Raw genomic sequence first — 12,957 nt, forward strand, 5'->3', positions numbered from 1 at the left:
TGTACGCGCGTGCGTATGTGTGTGTGTATGCGCGCGTGTGTGTCTGTGTGTGTACCTGTGTGGGTGTGTGTAAGAGCGGATGAGCCAGTGTGGGATCGGGTCAAGAAAGACATTCATGAATGCTCCGTTGTAGAAAAGGAAACAGAAACGCCAACCAGCGCCCGCCCACGGGGTAGAAAAGCCGGGCTAGCCTGGTCAGGACTCCCCGTTGTGGATTCTGGAGACGGGGGGCTGCATAAAGTCTTTAAAGGGCCCGAGGGCCTCCTTCAGGGCCAGGCCCACCTCTGACGAGGAGCAGGGGATGCACTCCACCAGGGTGGGGTACAGGGCAATCACCTGGGCCCACATACCCCCGTCCACTGGAGGCCAGGCACACAGAGGAGGAGCGGGAGGAGGAGGAGGAGGAGAAGGAAGGGGGAAGAGGAGGAGGAGGAGGAAGGGGGAAGGGGGAAGAGGAGGAGGAGAAGGAAGGGGGAAGAGGAGGAGGAGAAGGAAGGGGGAAGAGGAGGAGGAGGAGGAGGAGGAGGAGGAGGAGGAGGAGGAGGAGGAGGAGGAGGAGGAAGGGGGAAGGGGGAAGGGGAGGAGGAGGAGGAGGAGGAGGGGGAAGAGGAGGAGGAGAAGGAAGGGGGAAGAGGAGGAGGAGGAGGAAGGGGGAAGAGGAGGAGGAGGAAGAGGAGGAGGAGGAAGAGGAGGAGGAGAAGGAATGGGGAGGAGGAGGAGAAGGAAGAGGAGGAGGAGGTGAAGGAGGAGGAGGAGGAGGAGGAGGAGGAGGAGGAGGAGGAGGAAGGAAGGGGGAAGAGGAGGTGAAGGAAGGGGAAAGAGGAGTTGAAGGAAGGGGGAAGAGGAGGAGGAGGAGGAGGAGGTGGTTAAGGAAGGGGGAAGAGGAGGAGGAGGAGTCGTTGAAGGAAGGGGGAAGAGGAGGAGGAGGAGGTGAAGGAAGGGGGAGAGGATGGTCGGAGGAGGAGGAGACAGAGGAGGAGGAGGGGGGAGGAGAACATGAATTGTGAATCGAAAGCAATCAAAACACTTCCTTGATAAAATTGACTTGAGCATATGGGATTGTGGTGTTTTTTTTCTCTTCCTTTGTGTAGGACAGAAAAGATTTGTTCAAGGACGGTTCAAAACTATATTTCTTTGTTGAGTTTTTTTTGTTATTGAAAATTTCCCATCAGGCGATCGACCTTTTTGGGTAAATAGACACGAATAGGCGTTCACAAATAAAAAGCATTTTGAAAATCGGTTCCTATTGTGCGATGGCATATTTATCTGAAAATGTGTTTTTCACTCTCTTTCTCTGTCGCCTCTACCCGTTCTCCACATCAACCTAATTCGACGGACAATTTCAAACTCACCGTTTTCCGGCTGGGTCTTTTTCAGTGAATCCATCAAAGTGCTGATCGCCTTCAAGACAAAGATTATCTCGGTCACCTGTTGCCTGAAAAGAACAGACAGACGGACGGAAAGCACCACTGTGAGCTGAACACAGAACAGCAGGTCCCCGATAACGAAGAACCAAAGAAATGCATTTAGAAATTCCTTAAGACTCCAGTGAATTTCTCACTGGGTGTTGAAATTATGAATAAACAATACAAAACACATTATCTCATTACCGTGGCAGAATGGATGAATAACATTCCCCATGTCTTCGCTCTTCAATATCGTATCCCCTTTTCATAATTGAAGCATACCGACGATGCCACAAAACAGAATGGGAACGTATGCTTCTAATCAACAACATTTCTAACCACGCTCATCGTGGTCAATCCACGACTCAACTGGTCCCCTCGCTGGGAGCCAGTGTACTCTGGACTACATTACCCAGAGTAGCGAGTGGTTAATTTCGAGGGGGGGGGGGGGGGTGGTGGACCAAGCCATACCTGGGCAGGGGGCAGCGGCCACTGAGCCTCTCGTCTTCCACGTAGCGGTGTAGCACGTCCTGGGACCTTTTGAGGAGCACGGAGAGGGCCATGCGGGAGATGTAGCCCTCCTGGGGGGTGGACACCTTGTTGCTGAAGGAGAACTGCAGCAGCGTCTCGAAGCACACCTTGGAGAACTCCTCCCGCATCCGCACGTCGATCTCCGCCTCTGCAAGAGGGAACTCTGGAGCTTTAGCGTGAGCGTATTAAAAGGGTGAGTTATGGTTCCACGTTGACGCAACGCAAGGGGGCCTCGCGGACTCGTTACGTCCTCGCGGACCCGCCTTGCATCATCGCAAGAGCCTGATGTGCGCCTCCCAAAAATGTTAACCTTGCGTCGAGACGAAGCAGCAGCAGCAAGGGCTGTGATTGGTCCGCTCACTAAAACCCGACGCAGAACCAAAACAGGTTCAGCACTGCGTCGAAGCGTCTGCGTGGACGTTGCGTCGACGTGGAACCATAGCCGAGCCTTGAGATTACAGTGAGCTACATGTCATATGGTACCACGAGGAGCGCCGTTCACTTACCCGTGAAGGAGGAGGACTGTGAGTGGATGGAGCCCTTGTTGAGCATGGTCATGATCTGGCCCACAAAGTCTTTGGGGATGAAGTTAGCGAAGGGCAGCACTTCCGTGCTGATCAGCTGCACTACCTGGCCGAAGCAGAGAGGGCAGAGAGGGCATCAGAATCAACGCAGGCACCAGCATCAGAGCAGAGGGCTGAACCGGGTCACAAAAGTATGGGTCCTTACCTCTACGTCGATGGCTTCGTTCTTCTGGAACTCCTGGATGGATAAGTTATCCGGAGGGGTGCTGTAGAAGGACCGACACACGCACAAGAGCCATCACCAAGCTGCTCCAAACATCAAGAAGAACTTCAAGTATTCTAGAATTACCATTTACTTATTTACCCAGAGTAAGCATTAACTTTCTTTCACTAAGAAGTAGGTTACAGGTCTACAGGTAGACTGTAGCCCTTGGGCTTCAAACCCACAACCCCTTTTGCTGACCCTCGCCCCTAGAAGCCCACCCTGCCCCTCTATCTAAAAACACTCCGTCCGCGGGGTCCCGCGTGGGAAACGCACCTTTTGGTGAACAGGAAGTCTTCGAAGGCGTGGGCCAGCTCCGGCCACATGGCGTCAAACTTCCCGGAGGAGGAGTGCTGGCGTGCGACCGGCAGCCCGATGGACAGCACCTTGAGCAGGGACGAGACGGCCAGCTGCCAGGTGCTCTCCGACGGGCAGGAGTACTTCAGACCCAGAGGGATCCTCAGGGTCTGGGCGCGGTTCGGATGAGAAGAGGAAGAGAGAGTGAGAGAGAGCGTACAATGTTTCATATATTTGAGTCAATAAAAGGTCAACATTCCCCTCAATTGAGGGTTAGCTAACACTTGGAAAGGTTTCATTTTTCACTCAATTGCTCTCTATTACACCTTCTACCGTTTACCTATCAGAACACTTTGAGGCCTCCTACTCTACGGTTCTGGGAAGCCTGCAGCTTTCCTGCAGCCGCGTCTAAGAGCACCACTAAAGTATTCACTCTCGATGCCAATGCATTAGAAGAGGTTAGGACGGAAGAGCCGACACTGTAATACCCGGGCGATACATTCAACATAAGACACACTTCAGTTTAGAGTATGTTATAGCAAGCCACTGTGCACATGGTAGCTCGGGCAGAAGAAACCTTCAGGCTTACTGCTTATCAGGTGATACAGGCAGGATGGTTGATGCTGAGCAATGGCTACATTAGCAGCCCAGGTAGCCAATGGAAGAGCAACATTGTAAAAGACCGAAAGATAAAATAATCGGAACCTTATAGTTCAGAGATTTCCACATTTCAGTCCCGAGATTACAGAGGACATGTTAAGGAGCGCTTGGGACACAAACCTGTCATTGCCAGCTGTGACTGCTTGCCTGTTATATTGTGCATTTGACAAATAAACAAACTTGAACTCGGACGATACCTTGACGATGTTTTGCAGAACCTTCTCGCTGATGACGGCCTTGTGGCAGGCGGTCTTCTGGTACAGGTCCACCACCACCTCCAAGGATCGCTCGGCGAAGGGCACGTAGTTTAAGGCCACCCATTCCGCCTGCAGAAGGCAGTGGGAGACATCAGCGGTTACGGAGCGCAGTCCAAACAGAGGAGGGGAGTTAGTTCGTCTCTCGCTATAAGTCAGAGCCCACATTCAAAGCAGCAGTAAAAGACACACTCTGGCTGGGCAGAGCTTTGACGCTTACAGATATCTACTTTTATTTGCACAGGGTCAATTTCATTTAGTTATTTGTTGCCGCTATATAATGATCATAAATGCAACAATGGCTACAACAACCCACTGTAATAAAGTGTGTCTTTAAGCATGACCATTAGGGCTGGGCGATAGGAAAGGATTACGCACATCATGATGATAACTATCGGACACTGGACATGGGACTGATGAAATACGACCCATGTCACATGTTTTGAAAACATCCCACTGATAGAAAATCTTACTACACATAAGAACAAATGGAAGCTATGATATCAGAGCAAAAAAGGACTTCATGGATGTTCATGATGTACTTTAAAAAAGGGGGGGAATTTGGATTCAACCATAGTTTAGCAAAACATTATCGTGTGATAATTCTAGGATGCATTACTCATAATCAGAATAAGTCAGCGCTGCAAACAATAAAAACAAGCAACCCTAATTTACATCTAGTCATTATCGCCCATCCCTAACGAGAACACAACGGAACAAAATAGCACATGTGACACCACCCAAACACAACCAAAATTAAGACGGGAGGGGAAAGCACTGGACACGTGTGGCTGTGCACAGGAACAGTTGACGCATCATCGGCAAGTTGGCGGCAGCCGAGGTAAACTAGTATCTGTGAGTGGGTGAGCAATGTAGGCGAGACACACAAAAACAGAAGCCTACCATGCAGTGAATCAAACCTTTACCCGGGGAGGATAGCGAGGTAGATATAGCTAGGCGACCATACAGAGCGATTAGTGGTGGGTCAATACTAATAGAGAGATGGGGGGGGGGGGGGGGGGGGGGGGTTGGGGGGCTGTGTCATGTGGTGGAACTCACCGGAGCGAACAGTTGGATCTATTAAAATGATTTCAAATCGTCCCGCGAGTCAGTCCCAGAGAAACACAAAACGAGAGAAGACCTCCATTAAACAGTGAAGATGTGAAATGGGGGGGGGTTATGGGCTGGGATGGATGGGTCTTGAACACATTGAGGAGTAACTGTCGGGTGGAGCCAGCGATCAGGAACATCTGTTTAGCTTGTTTTGGACTTTAACCGAGCGCTTTGGGTAAACCTGCTGCACGCACTCTCAAACCAACACCGTGTCCACACACGGTGAAGGATGTGCTTGTGATTGATAACTGGCCTACATGGCTCAGAGGCAAACTGGACAGGGGTCCTCAGGAGCGTGTATAGCGCTAGCATTCGTTTGCTTTCAAGCACATCAAGTGGTTAAAGGTAGAGCCAAGACAAAGCTGATGTCAGCCCTGAAGCTGCTGGAAGAGACACTTCGTAAAAACAAATTAATAAATACATCAAATAAAAAACACAAATGGGATGTTCTGTGCTCTTTTGAGAACAATGAGGGAGGTAAAAAAAACAACTTGAACACCCAAGACGAGGAAAGACTTCCAAGTTGAAATAACAATGGAGGAGAATTTGATTGAAGATATTCAGTTTTCTAATGAATAAGGCAATCAAACTCGAGGAACCATGCTCTCTCCCAGTGGAAACGAAATGATGTTCCTCTCTTTTGTGTTTGAAGCGAAGACACTTGACAAACATCCACAGTCTCCCCGTAGGCCTCTGTGCGCAGTGTGCCTCACCCCTACTGGTTTCGTTAATGACACGTTGCTACAATTCACTGCGAGTAGCTCGGGATAAAGGCATCAGCTTAATGACTCAAACAGGTACATCTTGCTGGCATTTGGAACAGAGTCGAAGGAAGTCCGTAACACGCGTGGAGATCTGAAGGCACGCCGTCGGGAGCCCTCTGCCAAGGATCAGAAGGAGAGTACCGTGCATCTACTAGATCTCGTGTCTCCCAGATAGTGCCCAGCACTTCGGCGGTGTGCTCTATGTGTGTGTGTGGGCGGGTGGGTGGGTGGGCAGGAATGTGCACGCACGCGATGCCTTGACCGGCGAACCGGAGGTACGTTGTTTTCTTTAGCGATAAGCTGGACGGAGAAGGACCATGACTCACACGCAGAGTACATGGACGGAAATAGACAGTCAGGGGAGAGGGGGAGAGAAAGAGGGGGAGAGAGAGAGAGGGAGAGGGATGGGCTCAACAGGAAGTGTCTTATTCCCCTTCCCGGTCCCTGGGGACCCCCACTGAGTTCCCAGCCCCCCCTACCTGGTTGTATTTGGCATTGGCCACGTGCTTGGTCTCCATCTTGCCGTACTGGGGCGGCTTGCAGGAGAACTCCACGAAGAGCAGGAGCTGCTGGAAGATAGCCGGGTACATGACCTGCAGGCTCTCAGGGCCCACGCAGATGGCCTGCAGCAGGGGGGAGCGAGCGAGAGAGAGAGAGAGAGAGAAAGAGAGTGAGAGTCACACGGGAAAAAAAAGAGAGGCCGAGAGCGAGACAGAGAGATAGAGAGCATGCCAGAAAGAGAGAAAAAGAGTATGAGCAACAGAGTGAGGAGAGAGAGGGAGGGGGAGGGGGGGAGAGAGAGAGAGAGAAAAACCAATGAAGGAATGAACACAATCCAAACGGGGCAGGCTTGCCCTCTTATGATCAAATTGATTAATATGAATCAATGAAAGTCCATCACTAAAAATGTCTAATGATGAAAACAATAAATCAGTGATAAAAGGACGTTGTGTTTTGTTCAGTTGAAGTGCAAGTGGCCCCTTACTTCAACGCAGCACTTACTGCCACAAATCTCCTGAGTGAAGAATTATTCAGCGCTGAAGTCTATTAAACAGCTAATTTACCTCACGCACTCTCCTGTCATGTTTTAAAAAGCTGCGTTGCGGTGATGTGAAGGGGCGCCTTCACCGAAATCCATCTTCACTGAAAGATGACCTTCAGTGAACGCGTTGCATCCCTGATGCCGTTCCTCCCATGGCACAGGTGCAGCCCCAACCCGAGACGCGTGAAAGTCATTTTAATTGCTCTGGCCAGTGCACTAGAAGGGATCTGAGCTGTGCGACCATGTGATCGCGTGTTGGGAGGCTCAAGCCTGTTCATACCAATAACTAATACTCAATTTATGAAAATAATTAAAGCAAATAAAACAGTATGGTTAGTATCACCATGGGAAGGTGGCCTCACATTAAATGGATATCGGCCCCCCTCCGAAGAGGGACCCCGAAAAGGTATTCATCTTGAGGGCCCCCTGAAGACGGGTTACCTTCTGCAGGACGTCCAGAGCGGTGAGCACGGCCTCCTGCAGGCTGGTGAGCACGGCCTCGGTGTAGGAGGGCAGGATGAAGGGCGAGGCGTCGCTGCTGATGGGCACCGACACGGCCCCGTGCAGGATCACCCCCAGCTTGCGCAGGTCGTCCATGCTGAAGCCCGCCTTGATGTGCTGGTAGAGCGCCGGGAAGATCTGGACCAGGGCAGTGAGGAAGGGCTGGCTGGGAACGAACGAGTGCTTCTCCGGGGGGCCGGCGGAGGCGGCGGCGGCGGAGGCGGTGGTGCCGGTGCCGGCGGCGGGCGGGGGCCGCGTGCTGTCCGTGCCCGTCCGGAACCAGGTGTTCCACGCCGACCACCACAGCGCCGAGTCCTCCAGCGCAGACTCCTCGCCGGGGGGCGGGGCCTGCGGATCGGCGCCGTTGTAGCGCGTCAGGCGCTCCACCAGCGAGTCGGAGCGCACCAGGGGTCTGCCCGGGCCGGAGGCGGAGAGGGGGTCGATGAGCACGGGGGGCACCCCCAGGGAGGCCAGGGCGTCCATGGGCCGGTCCGAGTCCCGGACGGGCGTGACGATCTGCAGGATCTCCTGGAAGCTCTTGAGGGCCGCGAGGGAGACCTCGTTGTTCTTGCTGAGGGCGGCCGACTGGATGTGGTCCAGCAGAACCTCCCAGGCCTTGAAGAAGTCTCCTGGAGGGAGAGGGAGAACGAACGAGAGGGAGAGATTAGAATACAGTAAGTGTGTGCAGTAGTGGCACCCACTGTGCAGAGTTTAATGTGATTTATTTTGCTCGATTTTAGTTTGGCAACAAAATAGAGGGCAAAGATGTTGTTAGAGGAGGAAATGTCACGGATATAACTTTAGATATTTGTGCGTTTGCCTCCTAAAAGTTCAACAGACCTTTCCCCAGATAGGCACTAGGGCTTTGACTTTTGCCCAAAAATCATACTCGAAGTTAGTTTGTTTATTAATATTTTAATATTTTCGAATATTTATTAATAATATTTTGACCATTAAATGCCTTCAGTAAGACCTGGATTGGGCTCCGCGAGGTTTGTTTACCGCGTTGCTATGGTTACCGGTCTTGCATGTTCCAACGGTTTATTAGGTTTCTAATAAATCGCTGTCTAATCAATACTTCATTCACTGCCTCTTCCGTGGTCATAACAATGTTATGAATAGATTGTGTCGGGTTCTCCGACGTCTCTCCCTCTTGGCCTGCCCATAACAGGTTCGAATATTAAGGGCTGCCTAATATTCGTTCGAATTTTGATTTATTTTTTGATATTCGAATTATATTCGAATAACGAAGTTCGGAGTCAAAGCCCTAATAGGCACCCTGCTTCTTCAACATCCAAGATATTTTTCCTAATAGGCAAGTGACCTTCCTATAAGCCACAGTATACACGTCATATCATCTTCACCAGATGAAGCCCCCTGCTAAGACAAGACCCTGGGCGAAACACACTCACCGAGCTGCTGCAGCAGGTATCTCTTGGTGTTGAAGATGCGCGCCACGCCCGCCAGCGTGAGTACCCAGGTCTCCGCCCACTGCTTCTCCGCCGTGTCTCGTGAGTGGTGGATGAGTATGTTCCCGCCGCCGGACTCGATCTTCTCCTTGTCGGCGGTGGTGGAGGAGCGCCGGACGCAGTCCAAGAGGTGGAACAGCACCTGCGAGACGGAGTTTCAGAGTTGGCGAGCCGGTAGAACACAACACGGGTCACCGGGGAACCCTAAGGCCACGATCCGTTGACCGTCCACCAAACGTCGTTGTTTTTAACGGGCGGCAGTAGCGTTGAGTGAGTGTCGAGGTGTCCCCAGAGCAAGGAACCCCACCCTGACTGCTCCCGACGAGCTGGCTGTCGCCTCCCATGGCTGACGCCGCCGTCGGTGTGTGACTGTGACCATGAATGGGTGAATGTCAGGCAATACTATTCACCGCTTTGGGTGGCTACTGGTTCCAAAAAAAGCACTATATAAATGCAGTCCATTTACCATTTAACGGTTTACCGTAGGGCTGGGCGATATGACGATATCATACCGTGGACGATATGAAAGTGTCTACCGGGAGAGATTTGGCCATATCGTTTATACCGAGAGAAAAAAATGGCGGTGGATGGAACTGCGCCACAACGGGGCCCTTGAAGAAACAGTTCTATTTTACCACCAGCTATTTGCACAGCACATAACTTTATTTTCATACGTGTATAATTAGTATTTAAAATATTTGTGTGATGCTGTGATTTTTATTTTATATTACACTGCACTGACTGACAGCCAGGCAGGTGGGAAGCACACCTTTAAAACATTTTTTTTATTTGTATTGAAAAAACAGTTCATGTTTACAAGATGTTTGCACTATATGACACTGCAGTTAATGACAGATTGTTCGCTACTTTCTCCTTTGTAAGCATGGAAATTCAAGTTCAAAATAAAACAAAAAACTGATCAAATGTGAAGTATGGTTATTTTAGGCCATTTATTATTTAAATTTACTTCAAAAATACCATATTGTGATATATATCCATATCGTGATATAAAATTACTCATATCGTGTTATAAGATTTTGTCCATATCGCCCAGCCCTAGTTCACCGTCGATTGTTGTCTGAGTTTGCCGTGTTGTTTTTATCGTTTTGTGTTCATTGTCTTGTTTGTCACGGTTTCAGAATGTTATCGTCAACCCCTTTTTGTCTGTACCGAGTCGTATCCCGAAGACGGAAGACGCATGTCTTCCGTCTTCGGGATCCGACTCGGTACAGACAAAAAGTGGTCGTTTCAAAACGTTATCGCCGCCCCTTTTTGTTTGTACCGTGTCGGATCCCGAAGACGGAAGACATGCGTCTTCCGTCTTCGGGATCCGACTCGATACAAACAAAGAGAGGCGACGATAACGTTTTGAAACCAAGAAACCCTTGATAACGTCGACAGGGAGGAGGGCTGCAGGAGATCCAGGCGCGGACCTTACCTTCCATACCACCACGTGCCAGGTGGCCTGCTGCAGCAGCGTGCCGTGCGCCGCGATGGTGGAGAACAGTGTCTGGCCGGCGCTCTTGCGCACGGCGGGCCTCAGGTCCACGCACAGCTCGCCCAGCTTGGCGTACAGACACAGCCACAGGCAGTCGAAGGGCGGCGCCGGGTGGAAGGGCCGGTTGAGGGTCTCGCCGCGCTCCCGGGCCTGCTTCTGCACCGCCGCCTCCTCCCGCTCCAGGTCCAGGGTGATGGCCTCCCCCCGTTGGAAGAAGTAGTCCGAGATGTTCCACTGCGGAGGCGGACAGGAGAGACGAAGGATGAAAATAAACCACAAATAAGCAGATTTTAATGACAGGAGGCGGGGTGGATTTCTGGTAGAAGCTAGGGAGTTTGACTCCCTAAGGCCCAGGAAAGGTTTTGGGTTTGATCCCCCCCCATATCCACAGCCTCACTTGTGGGCGTCCCTGAGCGAGACGCCTAACCCTCAACCGGCTCAATACAAGAGGCGCATCTCTGAATTTGAAAAACACTCATTTAGAAAAAGAGAGGTATTCGTTGAAGCAAGGGGTTGGAGAAAGGCCTCAGGCAGCATCGGTATCTTATTACCATAATGTAATCTCACATGGGTTGTGAATAAAAGGAAAGCAATGAGACCAAAGGTCGATAACGGGTCTTGCAGGTCTTCAATACTGTGCAGTATTTGTATGAAATATCTATGGTGAATGCCAGGATAATTAACCAGCGCGCTGTGAATTATGCAAAATTGATTTGGCAGCAAGACTGCTTAAAAGGTGTTTAAAAACATTGAATGAACCAACTGGCTCGGTGTTCGGAGAAAAATGCATTGGCCCGCTTACAACTAACAATCCTAAAAGAATAAAATCGCCACTAGGAACATTATCTTCTCCATAGTGCGTTTGTTCGTCAGATATTGCAATGAACCACCATACACATCATTTTGACCATCCAGGCAGGTTTACGAAAGCAGTGTAAGCCCTACAGTAGGTCATCTCCCAGGCAACCATTTGAACCACAGGAATCATCGCAGAGTTGATGATGGAACACATTGCAGGCGCTATTAGTTTTCAACCCCTGACCACTGTGGAAAATATATTGTCTGGTTTTTCTGATTCAGCAGGAGTTTGCGTCTACAGAACGATACATGATACGTGTCCTTCAGGAGCAGTAAGGGTTTAGTAGCCTGGCTATTGCCAGACCAAGCTCAATCGTAGATTGCTCGTTGGTCCGGGGAGGCTGTTGTCATTTTCTTCAGCACAAGAGGCGTGATCGACGCGCCTAGTTCAAATGACTCTGTACGCAATTGGCTGCTTGCCGTTGCTTCCCTGTCGTCATTGTGTTAAACCAGCCAATAGCGCGCCAGGGGGAAAAGCCAGCTCGGTGATTGGCTCCCGCAAAAGCGTGTCGGAGGCGGAAAGATTGTATTGCTCTTCTCCAGACACTTCTGCAGGGCGAAGGACTCAGTCTAGGGGTTTAGTGTATCTTGCTCACTCCTAGCTTGCTCAATTTCCAATGAGAGAACATAGGGAATTTAACTAAAAACCATTCAGTTGGCTTTACCTCCCACAAACACCTCTATTTCTTCTTCTACTACTACGACTAGATCTGTGGTGTCTCGGCTACCCCTAGCGTTCACATGTTCCCTCTTCATCGCTCTCATCTCACCAGCAGCCCGATGGACGTCAGGCTGATGTTGAGCTCCTGGTTCTGCAGGCCGAAGCTGCCGGCCACGTCCACCACGATCTGGAGGCACGTGCAAGGCATTGTGGGTAGGAAGTCTGTCACCACCAACTGGAGGCACTGGAAGGCTGTTCTGATCAAGGACTCCCTGTGTAGGGGAGGGGGAACCAAGGGAGAACGTAGAGGTTATGGCGCCGGTGTGAAACTTGTGCATTGCCTCATACATTAGCAATAGAAAACGCAGACTTGTCAACTTTTCTGAAACAAAAATTTTGAGAATCACCTAGTCCAAGGGTCTATTCATCATTCAATACAAGTTAGCTTTTGAAGCTCAATGTAAGCAATAATGGTATGAACATGATTTACAATTTACACAACGGAAATATCTAGCCAATGACGAGAGCCGCCGTGAAGCTTCCACATGTATCGGTGACAAAAAAAACAAAACTGCTGAAGCACTTCCCAACACACGGTGTAGCTCCAACCCATAACGTAGGTACACACACCCCTTCGAAATGTCCCCACATTAAAAGAGACAACTGGTCTGGCCGGTTTTCTCCGCCACCCCTCCCCTCCCAGAATCCTCCTGATTTCCTCTGCCCCCCCCCGCCCCTACACGCTAAGTGCACTCACCCCTGGTCGTTGCGGATGGCACCTATGACACCGAGGACCAGGGGCCAGCCAGGCCCCAGGCTGTCCCCCTGGCTCTGGAGGATCTGCAACACGCTCTCCAGCTGCTTCTGCCTGATGTCGGCATGCAGCACGTTGGACAACTCCTTCAAGGGGCTGAGCAGCAGCAGCTGCACCCGCTGGGGTGGCGGGGAAAGAGAGGGAAAACATTTGAGGAAAAAGGGGTGGGAAATGATGTCATAAATGGATGTGGTTTGAGGCTGAAGAACCCTACAGGGGCCTGTGCTGATTATGCACGATGAGATGGAAGAGGCGAGGTTCATCGACCTAGTGCAAAAACATAGCGCTTTTGTAACAAGGGTA

The 12,957-nt window shown here is 50.7% G+C and overlaps 1 protein-coding gene across 4 annotated transcripts in view; it reads right to left on the bottom strand.

Annotated features, from left to right (window-relative positions):
- The window catches only part of mon2 (MON2 homolog, regulator of endosome-to-Golgi trafficking), a 44,104-nt gene continuing 31,147 nt past the window's right edge, over positions 1–12,957 (bottom strand). For 2 of the 4 annotated variants that reach the window (XM_030365377.1, XM_030365376.1), the window contains 14 exons: positions 12,598–12,773; positions 11,950–12,112; positions 10,262–10,555; positions 8,767–8,965; positions 7,295–7,983; positions 6,291–6,434; positions 4,994–5,011; positions 3,878–4,006; positions 3,000–3,190; positions 2,667–2,727; positions 2,444–2,567; positions 1,878–2,085; positions 1,353–1,435; positions 1–359 (listed from right to left, as the gene is read on the bottom strand). In XM_030365377.1, coding sequence (XP_030221237.1) covers positions 196–359; positions 1,353–1,435; positions 1,878–2,085; positions 2,444–2,567; positions 2,667–2,727; positions 3,000–3,190; positions 3,878–4,006; positions 4,994–5,011; positions 6,291–6,434; positions 7,295–7,983; positions 8,767–8,965; positions 10,262–10,555; positions 11,950–12,112; positions 12,598–12,773 — 2,643 coding nt within the window. In that variant the 3' untranslated portion in view covers positions 1–195. The remainder of the gene's footprint in view (positions 360–1,352; positions 1,436–1,877; positions 2,086–2,443; positions 2,568–2,666; positions 2,728–2,999; positions 3,191–3,877; positions 4,007–4,993; positions 5,012–6,290; positions 6,435–7,294; positions 7,984–8,766; positions 8,966–10,261; positions 10,556–11,949; positions 12,113–12,597; positions 12,774–12,957) is intronic. The other 2 variants (XM_030365380.1, XM_030365378.1) reach the window with 1 other exon arrangement.

This window comes from Gadus morhua, chromosome 9, assembly GCF_902167405.1.
Source record: "Gadus morhua chromosome 9, gadMor3.0, whole genome shotgun sequence".
Taxonomy (NCBI): domain Eukaryota; kingdom Metazoa; phylum Chordata; class Actinopteri; order Gadiformes; family Gadidae; genus Gadus; species Gadus morhua.